Consider the following 20,436-nt stretch of genomic DNA (forward strand, 5'->3'; position numbering starts at 1 on the left):
CCCCCACTACCATTCGACTCTGAAAAGCACCCCGGAAGCGAAAAGAGAACTCAGGTCACAGTTCAAAGGTCCCCAGTGGAACTAAAGCAGCCGAGTAGTGGCTCAGCTCCAGTTCAGGCCTCACACCTTGCAGCAAATAAACCTGTTGTTCCTGTCTGACTACCCCCCACCCTCCCAGCTAGCTACCCCTTAGTTACAGATAGTTACTGTACACATTCAAGCGTGTCGTCAACACTGAGTCTATATATGAAGGTCCGCAGAAGGATGTATGCAGACTCCGGGCACCTGAGGGACCATGAAGGCATTTTACGTCACGCTCGTGGCTGCGGCCCTGTGTCTGGGGCTAGGTAAGTCTCCCTCTGCACCACACAGCTGCAGTTGTCAAAATGGTACATATTATTGTTCTTTTGTGCCATCTTTTGTGAATTAAATGGAATTCATTTATTTCAGCATTTATTGCAGCGCCCATATGTCACCTTTTTGGTACTTCTAAGCCATTTAAAGCTCGTAGAGAACACGGGGATGGTAGTATATGTGGCGCGTGACTTGAATATATTCCTAGGCGCCTGTTTAAAGATTATAACAATTACCCTGGCAGTGGCGGGAGAGTCAGGCTTGCTGAGTGGCAGCTCATCTTTCATTTTTGTAAAACAGACAGAAAGTGAAGTGCATGTAATATTCCTCTTCTACTTGTCTGTGGGCTGACTCCACAGCATCATTTGACTGTCCATCAATTTTGTAATGTAAAACACTAACTTCCCCACATGAACTAAATTCCATGCACCATCCATGACACTTTTATTCCTTTTTTTTCATCTTACCACTTCTTGTCACAACCCTTCAATACCATAATGATATTTGAAAAGCAACAAAATTACTCCGCTCCCAACAGGTGACCGTGTTTGAGGTTAGAAGAGAGAAAAAATACATAGAAAAGAAAAGGAGAATTTAGTATCAAACCACGATGGTGGATAAAAAGATAATGGGTCTGAAGGGATGATGTACTTTAGAGATTTAGGACTAATCCAGCAAAGTGCGTGAGCTCTCCCATGGGCAGCTCGTAAATTTAGGGAGTGAATCTAGTACTCTACTATACTATAGTACTATAAAGTGGACTGAATTTAGGGCAAATAGTTAGGCAAACTGGTTCAAACAGACAAACCAATCTGTTCAGTGAGTACCATATCAGGCAGGTGGGGAAGAGGGAACAGGATTAGGGTCGACATAGAAAACAGCACTGGGCAAGTGCCTTAGGTAGGTAGGTCAGAAGCACTCAACTTCCTTTAAAGTAAGAAATTCATGAATGCTACAATAACCACTTTACAGTATTTAAAAGTACCCAAAAGCAGATATACTTACCGCCATTAGCCCTGAAGGCAACATGTCTCAGGTGGAAGCTGGAGACTGGCTTCTTTTGGTAAGGGCGCAAAAACAACTGGAGAGAGTTCAGAATAAGGAGTTACAGAAGGACCCTAAAGGAGCCCCGAAACAACAAACAAAGTGTTCACAAAGGAAGGAGGATGGGTGTGCAAACTAGATGGTAGCAGTGCTTAATTTGTGCTTGTTGTTTCCGGTGCTGAGCACCAGCACTTGTTTTTGAGGGCCGGCGCTTATTCTTCTGCCTCAAGCATTTGCTGCGAGCAAAAGACACACATGGGAAAGACGGAGGAAGGCAAAAAGGAAAAAGTGTCACAATGGGAGAAAGTAGAAAACTGCTAGAGTTAGCTGAATGGGCAGGGAGCGGCTGTAAATGGATTGGAGAGGCCCGAGATGGCTTCAGGATTACGTTGCCTCAGTATTTCGTGCTCGCACATTTAAATATTTAAATATAGCAGCCGTATGCTTCAGAGGAGGGCTTTGGGTACCGGCACGTTATTATTTACAAATTAAGCACTGGATGGTAGTGTATGAACGGATCAACTGCAGATGTTACTGGATGTAGGTTAGAAAGCAGTGTTGGCTCATATTTTCAGGACCCTTTTTAACCTGGAAGGATAATCAACACAGAAGTCAAAAACAGACATCTTGGATTGGGAAATCAGTCGTTAACGAAAAAGAGGTCATACAAGGAAGGTGACTATTGTGAAACAGCCAAAAAGCTAACAATGCACAAGACAGGAAGTGTGGTGGGCAAAACCCTTCATCGCTGTTGTGGTGAGAATTCCCACCATCCCCCTAACAACTGGTAAGTGGTGACCTCTAATACCCTGCAGTGAAGCTGTTGAAGCATGCTGTACCTTTCTGCCATCCCTGGAGTCCCCTCAAACCCCGAGGTAAGTCCTGACAAGTACACCTACGTACTAAGAATTGACAAGAGACTTCAGATGAACGTGACATCCCTTGCGCTCCCAAGAGACTTGCCAGATGATTATGAATTTTATTCACTTGTGCCTGTGTCAAGACTAGTAACAATGAAAGGTGAATGCCTGTGTAATACTGAACCAAACTGTGAAGCTACCCAACACCCCTTTCAGCTTCATATCTAAGACACTTGGTTTCTCAATAGGGTTAACGCTAGGGCTGCTAAAATGCGCTCTTCACCAGCAGCCTGTTAAATCCCCACTTAAACCCAGCCCGGCTCAAGCAGTCAACCAAAGAGCCAGGGACATGCATGATGCTACAAAAGATGAGAGGGTGGAACCATGACAAAACCTTTTCGACACAGATACCTACTTAAGAGAATTGATTAACTCCATTTGGGAATGTAACCATATCCTCCAGTCAGTGCCTTGCAAAATGGCCACGGTTGCCTAATGCGAGCAAGGAAGATGGGACCATTCATCTTGGCTAAGCAGTAACAATTGTGGTCAAGTAGATCTCCATACACCCTTGAACTTGCAGCTGTACACCACAGAACAGAAAGGTTAAAAGACGTTGCTAGGATGCAACTAGAGTGATTTATACTTGCGCAAGGCAAGGTCATGTAGATAGCTATGCGTGTGCCTGGAAAGCAGGGTCTGGTTGGTTGAGTGACTCATGTTTATGTGAGAGCTGGGCTGGACGAGGATAATTAGCTTTTGAAAAGTAAAGAGAGACGTAACGTCAGGTATTAACAACGGGGCATGACAAACTCATGTAAGAGATTTTCATCAGCAGAAAGTAGTTTGAGGTCATTCTCATTGGTCCAGAAAAATTTGAGTCAAAGGGTATGATACCAGATTATCAAGGATAGAGTAGCATCTGACATAAATATTATGTCTTAAATATAATTCACAAAATATCACCCTATTGGAGTTAGAAATAGAACATCTACATCTAATGGATTGATATTTTTGTAAACAATATTTAGGACAAGATGCACGGTGAGAAGATGTATGCAAAAACAAATAATTCACAAAAATAAGAGTATTTTTGGCCACAGGCAAAAATAAAGTCCTGAGCAGCGAGCTTGCATGCAGTTGAAGAAACTAATGTTGAATATTTTATACAACGTTCATGTCAACTCAATTATCATTTAATTGAACATATTGATAACCATACGAATATCTGTATATCATTTCCATTTTTCCCTTTGTGGATTCCATAGAGTGGGCCAGTGGTTCAGTGGTGGTCTCCATGGCATTCCCCTTCCATCCCCACTCTTCTGTCCCACCTGACATTGCTCTCTGACGTCACAAATTTTGACATTTCCATCTTGATCTGCATTTTAACCGCTCTCCTGGGTTTCCCATCCCCATCTGTCATACTACCACCCACGTCCCCATCCCATCCTGTTGCCTTATTTTCTTCATCACTGCTGTGTTCTATTTCACCCCAATTAATCCACCAGTTGGTACTTGTTGGACCTGGCTTTTTGACAGGGACATCCCCAAACTTTTTGCCTCCTTCCTCCTATTTTTTCTGACCTGTTGTTGTTGGCTTTTGACCTCTGGGCACTTTACCACTGCTAACCAGTGCTAAAGTGCATATGCTCTCTGGGTAAATTGTACTACTGATTGGTTTATCCATGATTGACTATTTAATTTACTTGTAAGTCCCTGGTAGAGTGCACTACATGTGCCTAGGGCAGGTAGATTAAATGCTACTAGTGGGCCTGCAGCACTGGTTGTGCCACCCACCTCAGTAGCCCCTTAACCCTGTCTCAGGCCTGCCACTGCAAGGCCTGTGTGTGCAGTTTCACTGCCACTTCGACTTAGCATTTAAAAGTACTTGCCAAGCCTAGAACTCCCCTTTTACTACACATAAGTCATCCCTAATGTGTGCCCTAGGTAACCCCTAGAGCAGGGTGCTGTGTAGGTAAAAGGCAGGACCTGTACCTGTGTAGTTATATGTCCTGGTAGTGTGAAACTCCTAAATTAGTTTTTACACTACTGTGAGGCCTGCTCCATTCATAGGCTAACATTGGGGCTGCCCTCATACACTGTTGAAGTGGCAGCTGCTGATCTGAAAGGAGCAGGAAGGTCATATTTAGTATGCCAGAATGGTAATACAAAATCCTGCTGACTGGTGAAGTCGGATTTAATATTACTATTCTAGAAATGCCACTTTTAGAAAGTGAGCATTTCTTTGCACTAAAATCTTGTTGTGCCCTTCAATCCACGTCTGGCTAGGTTTAGTTGACAGCTCCTTGTGCATTCACTCAGACACACCCCAAACACAGGGTACTCAGCCTCACTTGCATACATCTGCATCTTGAATGGGTCTTCCTGGGCTGGGAGGGTGGAGGGCCTGCCCTCACACAAAGGACTGCCACACCCCCTACTGGGACTCTGGCAGACAGGATTGAGCTGAAAGGGAACTTGGTGCATTTCTTAGAGACTCTTTGAAGTCACCCCCACTTCAAAGGCACAACTTAGTATAAAACAGGGCCTCTGCCCTACCTCATCAGACACTTGCTGGAGAAGAAACCTGAACCAGAAACTACATCCTGCCAAGAAGAACTGCCTGGCTGCTAAAAGGACTCACCTGTCTGCTTTCTACAAAGGACTGCTGCCTTGCTGTTGCCCTGCTGCCTGGCTAAACTCTTGTCTGGCTGTGAAAGTGCTCTCCAAGGGCTTGGATAGAGCTTGCCTCCTGTTCCTTGAAGTCTCAGGGCCAAAAAGACTTCTCTCTTTTACATGGACGCTCCGTGCACCGAAAATTTTGACGCACAGCTTGTTCGGCGGCGAGAAAGACGCCGCACCCCGACGCTGATTGACGCGACGCTCTTGGGACGATCGAAAATCCGACGCACGGCCTCGCAAGGACAACGCCGCCCGACCTCTAGAGGAGAAATCGACGCGACGCCTGCCGTGAGATCGTAATTTCAACGCGCAGCCCCGCAGATCGACATCCGGAGGAGAAATCGACGCGACGCCTGCCGTGAGATCGTAATTTCAACGCGCAGCCCCGCAGATCGACGCGCAGCCGGAGAACAAGCAGGAAAATCCACGCACAGACCCGGGACATCTGGTAATCCCCGCGATCCACAGAAAGAGACAGTCCGCGCGCCGGAAAACGACGCCGGCCTCCCCGCGTGGAAAATAACGACGCAAGTCCGTGTGTGCTGGGGAGAAATCGACGCACACACCCTTTTTCCGCGCACCTCTTCTCTTGTGGCCCTCTGAGGAGATTTTTCCACGCTAAACCAGGTACTTGTGCTTGAAAGAGACTTTGTTAATATTCTAAAGACTTAAGACACTTTATATCACTTTTCAGTGATATCTTTACAAATTCGTATTGCAACTTTGATCGTTTTGACCTGAAGATACCCAGATAAATATTATATATTTTTCTAAATACTGTGTGGTGTATTTTTGGGGTGTTATGCTATGGTGTTGTATGATTTATTGCACAAATGCTTTACACATTGCCTTCTAAGTTAAGCCTGACTGCTCGTGCCAAGCTACCGGAGGGTGAGCACAGGCTGATTTTGGATTGTGTGTGACTTACCCTGACTAGAGTGAGGGTTCTTGCTTGGACAGAGGGCAACCTGATGCCAACCAAAAACCCCATTTCTAACATTGGTGATCAGCGGTGAGGATAGGACTTGTGTTTGTGCAGTGACATACAGTAGCTAAGTATTTCACTACCTACCCACAGTTGAAGGTCAACTTGATTTTTCATATTTTTTGGCTCTTGGTTCTCTGATGTCCTCCTGGATACTACTGATATTTTGGACTTTGGATTTTGGTTTTTGCTGATAAGATCTTATCAAAATGGGATTGTGTACCTACTCATTCTTTGTTCGTACGGACCACCTCACTAAGGCTGACCTAAGGAAGCTTTGCAGAAAATGGGGCCTTCCTGTAGCAAGGAGATCTACTAAGGCGGAGATGCTCCATCACTACATAGTCTGGGGGGAGGAAAGATGGGCAGAGAGAGAGGCAGCAAGAAACCAAATGACTAAGTACCCCTCAGATGAGGAGGAGGACTACTCACATGAGGAGGAAGACTGCTCACATGAGGAGGAAGACTACTCAGATGAGGAAAGAGAACCAGTGGGAGATGAATGGCTCCTAGCTCTAGAGCGGTGTCTAGAAGAGCTAGATGAGCAGCTTGAAAGGGCTGAGGCAGCAAGTCTCTTAGCCCTGGAAGAAGAAAAGATTGCAGCTCAAGAGCTGAGCTGTAAAGAGCTGAAACTGGAGGCCGGAAGGGCTGAGTCCAGTTCAGATGGTGGCAGCAAAAATCTTGCATCCAGTACTGCTGAAGAAGGGCACAAGCCCAGAGATGTGGTGCCCAACTTGATGAAGGGAGTTGACACACCCCAGGCGGTTCAAGGGTATGAGGTAGTTCCCGTTATGCACAGAGTCCCTGAGAAGGATTGGGGAACTGGCACAGGGAGTCATATTCCTACTGGGGGGAGGGACACTTTACTGACTCTAGCAGAGAGTGACAGAGAAAAGGGTTCCCCCCTGGTGGACGTCCTGGATATAGAGTGTAGAGACATCCCAGAAGAGTTTGGGTTGAGTGTCAGGGACAGACAGATACTGTCTCACCAGTCTCAGGAGGGTGAAGTAGAGTGCTTTTCCAAGGTTGAGTTACTGGTTGGTTGGGTGAAGGGTACTGTGGTTAATACATGTGAAGGGCAGAGTGATGTAATTGCTGGAGAGCATATGTCTGGTCCTTATATTCCAGAGCTACGCCAACACCAGGTGGAGTGTGAGTTCTCTGACCCCAGGGAACTTACAATGGAGGCAGACTTCTGGGTGAGTACCAGAGAGTCTGAAGAGGCATTTGGGGGTGCTTCTGAAGGGAGTGGTCTAGGTGGTTCCCAACCGAGTGTGGTGGGAAAGGATTGTAGTGTCCCAGGTAGGTCCCAGGTCCTAGAGGGTTCCATGAGGGAACACCAGGAGGGAAGCCTAGCCTGTACCGTAGGGCCACCTTTTGAGGGAAGCCCCGCAGTGTCAGAAGAACTTGGGGGGGTGACTGTAGCCAGCATCCCAACAGTTCTGGTGTCTGGCAGTACCCCTCATAGTGAGGGGGTGCAGAAGTCCAGACATAGGGTTGAGAGGGGGTTGCAGACCCCAGTGGAGGACCTTGAGAGTCAGGGGACAGCTCTGAGAGCAGAGCCCCCCAGGAATGACCCAGGTGAAACCGTTTCTGGTTTGGGGGAAACCCAGACTCTGCCGGATGGGCAGAGGTCGGGAGACCTGCGCCAACCAGACTCTTGTGTGGCCCTTGGGGACGGTGTGTCCCTTGTGGGGGGTGAGAGTGCCCCCCAGGAAGTCCTGGCATGCCAGGCAAAGATTCAACCTCAGGGTGGTGACTCTGGGTTGGATACCCAGGTTCAGAGGTTAAACTCTGACCTGGTGGGAGGTAGATGTGCCTCCCAAGAAGTCCTGCTGTGCCAGGCAATTGTCCAACCTCAGGGTGTTGACTCTGGGTTGGATGACCAGGTTCAGAGGTTAAACTCTGACCTGGTGGGGGGTAGGTGTGCCCCCCAGAAAGTCCTGGCGTGCCAGGCAATTGCCCAATCTCAGGGTGGTGACCCTGGGTTGGGGAACCAGGCTCAGAGGTTAAACTCTGACCTGGTGGGAGGTAGGTGTGCCTCCCTGAAAGTCCTGGCCTGCCAGGCAATGGTTCAACCTCAGGGTGGTGACTCTGGGTTGGTTAACCAGGTTCAGGGAATAAGCTCTGACCTGTTGGGGGGTAGGCGTGCCCCCCAGGAAGTCCTGGTGTACCAGGCAGTGGTCCAACCTCAGAGTGCTGACTCTGGGTTGGATAACCAGGTTCAGAGGTTAAACTCTGACCTGGTGGGGGGTAGGTGTGCCCCCCAGAAAGTCCTGGCGTGCCAGGCAATTGTTCAACCTCAGAGTGCTGACTCTGGGTTGGATAACCGGGTTCAGAGGTTAAACTCTGACCTGGTGGGGGGTAGGTGTGCCCCCCAGAAAGCCCTGGCATGCCAGGCAATTGTTCAACCTCAGGGTGGTGACTCTGGGTTGGATACCCAGGTTCCGAGGTTAAACTCTGACCTGGTGGGAGGTAGGTGTGCCTCCCAAGAAGCCCTGCTGTGCCAGGCAATTGTCCAACCTCAGGGTGTTGACTCTGGGTTGGATGACCAGGTTCAGAGGTTAAACTCTGACCTGGTGGGGGGTAGGTGTGCCCCCCAGAAAGTCCTGGCGTGCCAGGCAATTGCCCAACCTCAGGGTGGTGACCCTGGGTTGGGGAACCAGGCTCAGAGGTAAAACTCTGACCTGGTGGGAGGTAGGTGTGCCTCCCAGAAAGTCCTGGTGCGCCAGGCAATTGTTCAACTTCAGGGTGGTGACTCTGAGTTGAATGGCCCAGTGCAGAGGTTAAACTCTGACCTGGTGGAGGGTCAGTGTGCCCTCCAGGAAGTCCTGGCGTGCCAGGCAATTGTTCAACTTCAGGGTGGTGACTCTGAGTTGAATGGCCAAGTTCAGAGGTTAAACTCTGACCTGGTGGAGGGTCAGTGTGCCCTCCAGGAAGTCCTGGCGTGCCAGGCAATATTTCAACTTCAGGGTGGTGACTCTGAGTTGAATGGTCAGGTGCAGAGGTTAAACTCTGACCTGGTGGGGGGTAGGTGTGCCTCCCAGGAAGTCCTGGTTTGCCAGGCAGTGATCCAGTCTGAGGGTACAGACCCTGGGCTGGAAGACCAGGTTCAGGGTGTCCCCCCGGACCTGGAGGGAGGGGCTACTGATAACAGTGCCCCTACCATGTTGTCTTCTGAGGAGGCCACTCCTAGTTGGAGGGTGCTGGACCCCGGAAGGGAGGGCAGGGGGAGGGAAGCCTCACCCCGGGCCCTAGTCCAACCTGAAGGTACAGGCCCCAGGTTGGAGGGCCAGTTGCAGGTTAACAGCCCTGCACTGGTGGAGGAATGGTACAGGGTGACTTCTGTAAGCACCCTGACCATGTTGGACTCTGGGGGTACCGCTCCAGGAGGGAGGGTACAAAGCCCCAGAGGGGAGGACCAGGTTCAGGCTGTCATCCCTGACCTGGTGGAAGGGAGAGTGGTTAAAGGGTGCCCAGCACCTGGGGCTACCGCCCCCCACTCTCCACAGCCACAGTGGTTGGAGAGCTTTGAGAGGTCTGGGGCCTGGCTCTCATCCCTGGCAGCTGTCAGTAATCACTGTGGCTTGCTGTCCGGGTGGACAGAGTTATCCCTGGGGAGGGGACAAGTGTCACACCCCAGGGGTAGAGTGGGCAACACCACTGTGTTGGTCATGGTGGTACTATCCTGCTCCTGGGATACATCTGTGAGCAAAGTAAGGTTAGGTGCTGCACAGATGGGATCCGCAGGTAAGGAGAAAGGTTCCCCATGGGTTGGCTTAGTGGGCCCTGAGAGTATGGACAGAGTGATCCAATTGGAGTCAGGAAGGCGAAGAACTGGAGCATGCCCCTGCTGTTGTGGGCCTGGGTCCTTGTTCTGTCGCCTCAAACAGGGAAGTACATCAGGATAGTGATTGTTCTCCCCTGGCTTTAGGCTGGTAGGGGGTCATGTTGGACCTGGCTTTTTGACAGGGACATCCCCAAACTTTTTGCCTCCTTCCTCCTATTTTTTCTGACCTGTTGTTGTTGGCTTTTGACCTCTGGGCACTTTACCACTGCTAACCAGTGCTAAAGTGCATATGCTCTCTGGGTAAATTGTACTACTGATTGGTTTATCCATGATTGACTATTTAATTTACTTGTAAGTCCCTGGTAGAGTGCACTACATGTGCCTAGGGCAGGTAGATTAAATGCTACTAGTGGGCCTGCAGCACTGGTTGTGCCACCCACCTCAGTAGCCCCTTAACCCTGTCTCAGGCCTGCCATTGCAAGGCCTGTGTGTGCAGTTTCGCTGCCACTTCGACTTGGCATTTAAAAGTACTTGCCAAGCCTAGAACTCCCCTTTTACTACACATAAGTCATCCCTAATGTGTGCCCTAGGTAACCCCTAGAGCAGGGTGCTGTGTAGGTAAAAGGCAGGACCTGTACCTGTGTAGTTATATGTCCTGGTAATGTGAAACTCCTAAATTCGTTTTTATACTACTGTGAGGCCTGCTCCTTTCATAGGCTAACATTGGGGCTGCCCTCATACACTGTTGAAGTGGCAGCTGCTGATCTGAAAGGAGCAGGAAGGTCATATTTAGTATGGCCAGAATGGTAATATAAAATCCTGCTGACTGGTGAAGTCGGATTTAATATTACTATTCTAGAAATGCCACTTTTAGAAAGTGAGCATTTCTTTGCACTAAAATCTTGTTGTGCCCTTCAATCCACGTCTGGCTAGGTTTAGTTGACAGCTCCTTGTGCATTCACTCAGACACACCCCAAACACAGGGTACTCAGCCTCACTTGCATACATCTGCATCTTGAATGGGTCTTCCTGGGCTGGGAGGGTGGAGGGCCTGCCCTCACACAAAGGACTGCCACACCCCCTACTGGGACTCTGGCAGACAGGATTGAGCTGAAAGGGAACTTGGTGCATTTCTTAGAGACTCTTTGAAGTCACCCCCACTTCAAAGGCACAAATTAGTTTAAAACAGGGCCTCTGCCCTACCTCATCAGACACTTGCTGGAGAAGAAACCTGAACCAGAAACTACATCCTGCCAAGAAGAACTGCCTGGCTGCTCAAAGGACTCACCTGTCTGCTTTCTACAAAGGACTGCTGCCTTGCTGTTGCCCTGCTGCCTGGCTGAACTCTTGTCTGGCTGTGAAAGTGCTCTCCAAGGGCTTGGATAGAGCTTGCCTCCTGTTCCTTGAAGTCTCAGGGCCAAAAAGACTTCTCTCTTTTACTTGGACGCTCCGTGCGCCGAAAATTTCGACGCACAGCTTGTTCGGCGGCGAGAAAAACGCCGCACCCCGACGCTGATCGACGCGACGCTCTTGGGACGATCGAAAATCCGACGCACGGCCTCGCAAGGACAACGCCGCCTGACCTCTAGAGGAGAAATCGACGCGACGCCTGCCGTGAGATCGTAATTTCAACGCACAGCCCCGCAGATCGACATCCGGAGGAGAAATCGACGCGACGCCTGCCGTGAGATCGTAATTTCAACGCGCAGCCCCGCAGATCGACATCCAGAGGAGAAATCGACGCGACGCCTGCCGTGAGATCGTAATTTCGACGCGCAGCCCCGCAGACCGACGCGCAGCCGGAGAACAAGCAGGAAAATCCACGCACAGACCCAGGACATCTGGTAATCCCCGCGATCCACAGAAAGAGACAGTCCGCGCGCCGGAAAACGACGCCGGCCTCCCCGCGTGGAAAATAACGACGCAAGTCCGTGTGTGCTGGGGAGAAATCGACGCACACACCCTTTTTCCGCGCACCTCTTCTCTTGTGGCCCTCTGAGGAGATTTTTCCACGCTAAACCAGGTACTTGTGCTTGAAAGAGACTTTGTTATTATTCTAAAGACTTAAGACACTTTATATCACTTTTCAGTGATATCTTTACAAATTCGTATTGCAACTTTGATCATTTTGACCTGAAGATACCCAGATAAATATTATATATTTTTCTAAATACTGTGTGGTGTATTTTTGGGGTGTTATGCTATGGTGTTGTATGATTTATTGCACAAATGCTTTACACATTGCCTTCTAAGTTAAGCCTGACTGCTCGTGCCAAGCTACCGGAGGGTGAGCACAGGCTGATTTTGGATTGTGTGTGACTTACCCTGACTAGAGTAAGGGTTCTTGCTTGGACAGAGGGCAACCTGATGCCAACCAAAAAACCCATTTCTAACAGTACTTTTCTCAGCTCTTGCAAAACTTCTAGTCTCCTTCTTTGCCTGTCCATCAGCACTTTTCCTTCAACCTCACTGTGCGCATTAACATATAGTTTTGTATATTTATGAATGCCCTTTTATTCAAACTGCGGTGCAAACAAAGAGAAAACCCAGGAGTTCTGCTTAAATAATAACAGACATGATTGTACTGTGTTAACATGCTCAGGATTCATGAGATGCGGAATAGGGTGGCTTCAAGTGTGTTTTTTAAGATCTACCAAAGGTGTTACTGTCCCTCCTCTGTGTGGTACTCTTAGTGGTAAGAAGTCAGGCCACTTCTGTCTCCTTTACATTCCCTCTTTTCCCTTTTTTCCGAGCTCCCCTTATCTGGCTTGAAATCCACCATAACGAGACCACTTTGTATCTCCCTTTCTCTGCTACTGAATTCATTTTCCTTCTAAGTGCACTGATTTCCACGCATGTCCTCGGACAGGGATTGAATGCTGTTATGCTATCTGCAATCTGTCAGCACTCTTTTTCTATCATTGACCTTGTAACCCGTCAACCCTACCCATCAACTGTTGGTCAAGAGTGAGTCCTCCTACTCTCAACATATCCAGACCACTTCTTGGCTGCAGCAGGAGGCCAGGTGTCTACTATGCTCTACTAGAGTTGTAGTGCATTGGAACTTCAGCATTCTCAAATAGGTCAGTCGCGAGCTACCAGTAGCTCGCAGGTTGCCCCAGAGGAGCGGGCGCATGATCATTGCCTATCAGCAGGCTTAAGAGTATACAGCTGCCCACCTGACAAGACATATTTTAAACACTGTGCCAGTTTATGTGAGGGCTCAGAGACTGACAGTACAAGATGATGCAGCCGGCCCTCTTCGGAAACGTTCTGTCTTTGTTTCTTTTTCTCTTTCTCTCCAGGCCTCTCATTCATTCTCTTTCTTTTTTCCATGTTTTTCTTTCCTTTCTTGATTTGTTTGAATGAATGAATGAATGAGGGATTTGTACAATGCAACATAAACTACTAGAGAATCCCAGCACCAAGGTACAAGGCCAGAGAGGCGGGTCCTCAAGCCTACAACTCAAACAAATGGATTTCCAAGAGCTTTTCGAAGGCATTCTTCTCAGAGATAAATCTAAGAAAAAGAGGGGGAGATCATTCTACTGTTTGGCTGCCAGAACCGAGCAGGGTGAGCCACCCCTCCTTTTGTTTGGTACGTGGTATTGTCAACACCCTAGCTGACTTCGGACGGTAAGGGTCTATTAGGACAATAATCCACGATTTTATTAGACAACTATATCAGTCCATGCTTATAGTAGGTAGGATAAGCAATCGTCAGTGCTTTAAATCTGAGCCTCTTTTTCACTGGAAGCCCGTGTGATTGTTTCCAACAGTGAGACAGGAAGGCGTGCTTGGGAAGCCTAAATAAAAGGCGAATTGCCATATTCTGTACCAGTTGTAATCGATGAGTTAAGTCGTCCGGAACCCCTGCGTACAGGATGTTGGCGTAATCCAGTTGAGAAAGAGTTAGTCCCTTGACTACAGTTTTATGGGCATCCCAAGGGAGAAAGTTCAAGAATTTTTTTCAGCATCCTCAGAATCCACAGTGGTAGTCTGAGCTTTAAAGGAAATGTGCATATCAATAATCACCCCAAGATTCTTGGCCCCCTCTCAGGAGGGGGCAGAGAGGTACAGCTGGCCACATCCCTAGCCAATCCTGCCGGGGATTGTCCCTAAACAATAAAACCTCAGCCTTCTCCAGGTAGCATTGGAGTAGTTTGGACTTAAACCACATCATTACTGCTGTAATGCAAGAAGAACATTTAGTACTGGAATCTGACGTCTTATTGTTGTTGGTCAACAAAAGCCGAGTGTCATCTGTGTTTGACACTCTGGGATACCAGAGGATTCAATAAGGTGTGCCAGTGGTGCCATGTAAATATTAAACAGTGTGGGGGCTCAGGGTCGAACCCTGTGGCATTCCACAATGGGGGATTTTAGCCTCAGAGTAAAATGGTTTTAGCCACACTGCCTTTCTCTATGCTCCAGGTAGGAACTCAACCAAACTAGTCCAGGCCCCTCCACCCCAATGGTGGTCAGTCGTTGTAAAAGGATCTTGTGAGAGACATTTAGTGGAGTCAGGTATCTCCATAAGTGCTGTTGCTGTACTCCGGAGAGCCCCAAAGTCAGGTTGTGACAGATGGAGCAAATTCAAGGTGTTCAAATAAGTCATCAGTGGACTGTTAACAATCTTCTCTATGATATTTGAGACCCCTGGAAGCAGCAATATTGGTCTGAATTAGCAAGGTTTTCAGGATCTGCATTAGGCTTCATGAGAAGGGGGATGATATTCGCCGTTTTCCAAGCGGTGGGGACTATTCAAGAATAAAATGAGGTGGAAAAATGCTCCTGATAGATGGGGCATAGGATAGAACTTCATTGCCTCACAATCTGAGGGAAAAGGGATCCAGAGGGGAGCCTGATTTGTACTTGGCAAAAATATTTATTAATTCAGTGTCATTAGGTGGTATGAACTGCAACAACCTGGGCTGGGCTGGTGGTATACCTATAGAATAGACATCATACCTGGATTCATTTTCCCTTCAGTCAAGGAGATTTTTGTTTTTGTTTTTGCAGTTTGATATAGCGCAAACTCAACCCAAAGGTATTGGAGCACTTTACACGAGCACCAGTTATGTGACACAAGGACACATTCATTTTTGGTAGACAAAGGGAGATTGAGTGATTTGCCCAGAATCGCAGGATGTTGACCTAACACCGAGACTGGAACCTGGCTCCCCAGCTCCAAAGTTGGGAGCTCGGGCGTTATACCACATCCTCTCCTCCTGACACAACATCCTCACATCAGAAACAGATGTTTCAGAATTTTTTTAATTTCCTGTTAAAAAAAAAGCTCAACCTCGAGCATAAAGAGGGATTTGTTTCCAGGAGGGGGGCAGTAATTTTAGGGTCAGTTAAATCTGTCACAATAAAAAAAAAATCGTTAGCATTGTTATTAGCTCTTACAATCTAGTTGGCATAAAAGGTGTGACGAGCAAGCTTCAGGTTATAATGATAAGTACTCAAGGCTGCTTCATATTGGGCTTTACCTGATTCAGAGTATTGCTTCCTGCATTGGTGTTCTAATTTGTTACACTCATCCCTTTCATCTAACAGCTCAGCCATGAACCAGCGAGCTGAAGGGCGCTGTCTATCAGTTCCTCACCTGGTTAAAAGGGCAGCCATATTGGCGGCCTCTGATAACCACTTCTTCACAACTTCCTCAACAAGCATAATGTCTTCAGTAAGGACTGGTTTGGTAGAGGCTAAACATGGCTCAGAGCATCATTATGGACCTTCTTTCAGGCACGATTAGCATATGGGCCACTTCATCTCCTATGATTCTGTGGAGAAACCCAAGGCCAGGAGAAAGGAAGTAAAACATGATCAGACTAAGGAACCTCCCGAGGCTTATCACAAATAATTGGCATAGTAGAGAAAATTGCATCCCTATAGATAGGTCCCAAAGGGGTCATGGCTAAGTTGTCTGTTGCCAGTGTTTCTCTCAGCTTTAAAGAAGAACAGTTTGTGGGGTTTTCTAGGTGAATGTTAAAATCACCCAAGATGGTGAAGTTAGCATAGTTAATACTTTGATAAGCAAGCTCTTGGGTGATAGTGTTAATACAATCGGCAGCATATTCTACGGGCTGATACAACACAGCCCCAGCAAAGGTGCAGTGAAGGTTTGGGGAAATGCAAAAGCCCAAAGCCTCGGCTCCTGTCAGTTCTTCGATCTTAAACATAGGGCATTTGAAAGATTTCCTAAATGCATGGGCAGCCATCCCGCCCCTACACCCCTCTATGTCTAAACAGGCACATGCATTGGTTCTTTGACCCCCATATTTTTTGTTTCCCTCTTTCTCTTTCCTCCTCTATTTTTACAGTACTTGTTTCATTCTCCACTTTGTTCTTTTCCTCCTTTGTTGTGCTTTCTTTTTCAGTTTCCTTCTTTTTTTCTTCTTGTCTTTTTTTACTCTTGCCATTTTCCCTGTTATTTTTATTTTTTTCTCTTTTTTCACTCACCTTTTCTCCTTTCCTCCATTTCCCCATTTCCCCATTCTTTTTTATTTTTTCTTTCTACTCTTCTTCATTCTGTTTATTTCTCCTTTTTGTTCTCTGTTTCTCTTTTTCCTCTTTAATTCTTTCTTCATCGTTCTTTCACTTAGAAATTATTTCTTTTGTTATTTCATTCTTTCTATTTTCTCACCTTTCAGTCATTCTCCTTTCTCAGTTTATTTTTTCTACCACTCATCTTTGTTGATTTCCGTCTTTATCCACTTTCTTTGTTTTGTTATAGCTATTTTCTTCGGTTCTTTTTTCTCTTCTTTCATTCTTTCCCTCATTTTATTCAGTCATATGTTCTTTCTCTGTCTTCATTTCTCCTCCTGGTATTTTTTCTCTGTCTTTCTCTCTTTTTTGTTGTATTTACTTATTGTAATTTTCTTAGGTTTTTCTCCTTTTTCCTCCAATGCTTGCCTTATCTCCATGTCTCTCCTTTCTGTTTCTTACTTATTTTCTTTTTCCTTCTACTCTTTCTTATCTTTTCTCTCTCATTTTTTTCTTCTGTCAGTTTCCATCGTTTTTCCCTTCTCTTTTGTGGCTTTTTTTCTTTTCTCTCTGTTGTGCTCTTCCTTCTTTGTTTTCCTAATTCGCACTTTGACAGTATTTTTTTAATTCCTCTTCTTTCATTCATTCTTTTCACTGTTTCACTGTTTCTTTCTTTGTTCTCTCCTTCGTTCTCTTAATTTCTATTTCTTCCTTCATCACCTTTCTGTCTTTTTCTCCTTTCTCAGTTTATTGTTTCCTCACTCCTTCTTTCTTTTTCTCTCTTTCTCTGCTTCTTTCTTATTTTCCTTTTTCTCTTGCCTGTTTCTCTCACTCTGTCATGTTTTCCCTTTCCGTCCGCTTGACTCTTCCTTTCAATTTTCACTCACATTCTGTCATTCTCTCTCTCTCTCTATTTCTCTCTCGTTTTGTTTCACCCTTTTGCGGTCTCAAGAGCAAATGGACAAAACTGATCCTTCGTGACCCTAAAAACATTTAAAAAACAGCCCCTGTACCATTAATACTGTCTACGATCTGTAGCAGGATGGGGTACTCCTTGAGAAGTGTTTAAGTTATTTGCCCTCTGTGTATATTTATCGAAACCCTATATCAGGCAGAAGCTCGCAAACGTTTTCAATAATCAAAGTAGCTCTCAATACAGGAAAGGATGGAGACCCCTGCATTTAACAATACCTGCTCAGTATACAAATATTGAAAACTTACAGTGCCTGACCTTCTGCCTGAAAGAGAATCTTGCTTGCCTTCTGTATGAAAGGCTGCTGAAGAAGTATTAAATGAAGGTCACCATTTATAGATGGCCACTTTTAAGATGGCCCGCTACCTTTAGGCTAGGTTCACTCTATAAACATACCACGTGCCTAAATATTAGTAATAGTAGTAAGGTTGCCAGTCACAGAGAGTCAATATCAGTGTACATTCATGAATACCAGTAAGCCGTGTTTCCACCAGTAAGCAAAGTGGCATGATGCTCAATTTAGGGACCTATTGTAAATAGTCATGTTCCAACATTTCTTAGGTCTCACAAACTTCTCAGAAGCAAGAGTGGGGAACACAGACTCTTCTTATCCCAGGAGCCTCCTTAAAATGTTATAAGGATCAGTGGTCCTGCAACTTCCAGCATTGTGCAATATCTGACAAACACCTGGTGTCATCATGTAAATATTCAGAAATGTACCCAACTCTGAGATCCTAACTCAGGTAGCTTGTATTACATACCCTGTATTTTCTTTTTCAGCTCACTCTCTTCAGTGCTACTCGTGCACAGCGGCGATAAATGATAGAAACTGCATGACTGTAGAGACCTGCCCCGACACACAAAACTATTGTGAGACAATAGCTGGTAAGTTTCAGTGCCGGTATGTGGACAGTTATTATTATCATTACCTTTATTATTGGTAATTGTATAGCCCCTTAGTCTGAGTATCTCTTCAAAGCGCTCTCAGCGGCCGTCATCACAAGTTGCCCGGAGGAGCGGTATCCCTCAGGGAGCACCACTGCGGCTGGTTCTGAGTGTCCAAGCTTACTGGGGGATGAACTATCAGGCCTGGCTTTATCTGGTAGAAAACCACTGGTATTTTTCCACCTGTTTGAGCAACTTATATTGCACCTCTAGGTGGGAAGGGTAGGGAAAGGCACGTGAGGCAGGGGAGAGCCTAGAAAAGAGGGAAAACCCATACTTAAGATGATGACCAACTCTTGTGCGTTGATACTAAAGGTATAACTCTTATGAGGAAGGAGGCTTCCCCACTTCTGGACAAGTCATTGAAAGAACACATCCACCACCCACACACCTCTGGAGTACAGCACTGGCTCCTGTTGATGCCCTCTATATTTCATCCCTAATCTGTCCTGGTGCTGGCACCAAAGCCTTAATCAGCTTGCAGACAGGTCTCCTATTACCAGATGATCTGGCTCAGTGGTGTAGTCATGCGGTGCCATCTGGTGCTGGTGTCTGGCTCATACCGGTGACTGTAGTGCAAGGAATCTGTGGGAGCTATCATGTCCATCCCAAACAGCACCACCAGAGGTAAGTAGCCTGCCCTTCAATGAAATGAAAAGAAAATTTAAGGAAAATGTTGCTCATCATATTTGGTGTATTCTTACAATATTATGTACACCCTACACCTGTGTATTAAATATATTCACTGTTCTTATGAAACTGCTCATATGTAAAGTTCTATACCTCTGGTTGGTCCTCTTCAAGCTGTGTCAAACTGCAAATAAAAACATGGAGGCCCACATTTTACACTGGTGCATATTTCAGTTCTCCGGACCGAATTAGCAAGTAACTTCTCCAAAATACTGATTCTTTGTGATCAGAAAGTAGGCGGCAGAAATCAATGCGAGGACACGGTACTTGTAAAAAGCTTTCACTTTCCAGGGGTTGTAAGGCAATGGGAACATTATTTGTCAATTTGTATTCACAACTGAGGATTCTGGTGGGCGAAGACCACTAGTATCCATGATAGCCAATTGTGGAACAGATGGAAAACATTTTACTGAAGAGGCCTCTGACTACCCTCGAGGAATAACCCTGCTAACTCCCTGGCCCTGGACAGCCGTGAGCACTTAATCACAAGGTCTCCGGACAACCGTGGTGTGCTAGTGCGCCTTTCACTACACCTGAAGACAATGCACCTCTCAAGTGAGAGCATTGCTCAGACTTTGGTAATTGCTCCATTAAGGACAATGGAGTGTTGTTGACTACAGCTCGGTAAATAGGATTCATTGAGCCAACAATGGGTTCTGTTACTATGACAAAAACTGTGCTGTAGAGAAACACATACAAAGTAACCACTTTGCAATTTGCAACATAGTTACATTTCGAGTTACAGTCAGTGTAAAACTTGACAAAGGCCACAGTGCTGCTAAATTTCCTATTTCATTGAAAGTATTTGTGGCAATAGCAAAGCAGAGCAAATGAACTCTTACTTTTGAACCAGTATCGCCATTCATGCCGGTGCAGCATTGTCATCCACTATGAATCAGTACTGTTATGCATGCTGACCAAAAACCAACCACATAGGTCTGTGAGAGGGCAGCTACGAACAGAAGAAGAGACTAGCAACAGGAGTTCCAAGGAGGTCTGAAGGCGCACTGCATGGACCCTGACTGCTGACACAGCGTTGATACTTTTACCTTGCGGGGAATCAGTGATACAAAATATCCTGACAATATTTCTACTTTCTATTATATTGTATTAAACACCTTCCTGCCTTGTAAAAGCCTCCAACCTGAAAAAAGCCGGGGGGAAAACACATGCTGTTTGTAGTTTCTAGCTGTACATCAAGCCTTGACTAGAAGAATATAGACTCTCGTGGATGCAATTTACTGTTTAATTCTACCTTTATAATAATCATTATACCTGTACAACTCTATTTTATTACATTGTTTGAAAGACGTGGGAATTGAGGGTACATTTTTCCAGTTGTTTACTTAATTTTCCCAAGAACATTCCCAGTCATTTAAAGGTGGCCGTTTCTGCTCCTGCATCCCTTCTGTCTGCTTGGGAGTGCCTCCAGGATCTCCAGTTTCTTCCATGCTCTTCACCTTGTATATCCACCCTCTTTCTCATATAATGTGGCTGTGTGACGTTTCAGCACTTCCTTATGTGGATGGCCCACAAATTGTCCTCTTGGATATCCAAGCACCAAGTTCTCTGTGTAACTCTCAAAACAATATTGCAGCCATTTCTTGGACAGCATTTT

General features: G+C 46.3%; 1 protein-coding gene across 1 annotated transcript in view; it reads left to right on the top strand.

Annotated features, from left to right (window-relative positions):
* The first annotated feature begins 222 nt into the window (after positions 1 to 222).
* The window catches only part of LOC138282872 (prostate stem cell antigen-like), a 32,252-nt gene continuing 12,038 nt past the window's right edge, over positions 223 to 20,436 (top strand). Inside the window, exons 1-2 of the mRNA XM_069220863.1 lie at positions 223 to 347; positions 17,964 to 18,068. Of these exons, the coding sequence (XP_069076964.1) occupies positions 296 to 347; positions 17,964 to 18,068 (157 nt within the window). The 5' untranslated portion in view covers positions 223 to 295. The remainder of the gene's footprint in view (positions 348 to 17,963; positions 18,069 to 20,436) is intronic.

The sequence above is a fragment of the Pleurodeles waltl genome, chromosome 2_2 (genome assembly GCF_031143425.1).
Source record: "Pleurodeles waltl isolate 20211129_DDA chromosome 2_2, aPleWal1.hap1.20221129, whole genome shotgun sequence".
In the NCBI taxonomy this organism is placed as follows: domain Eukaryota; kingdom Metazoa; phylum Chordata; class Amphibia; order Caudata; family Salamandridae; genus Pleurodeles; species Pleurodeles waltl.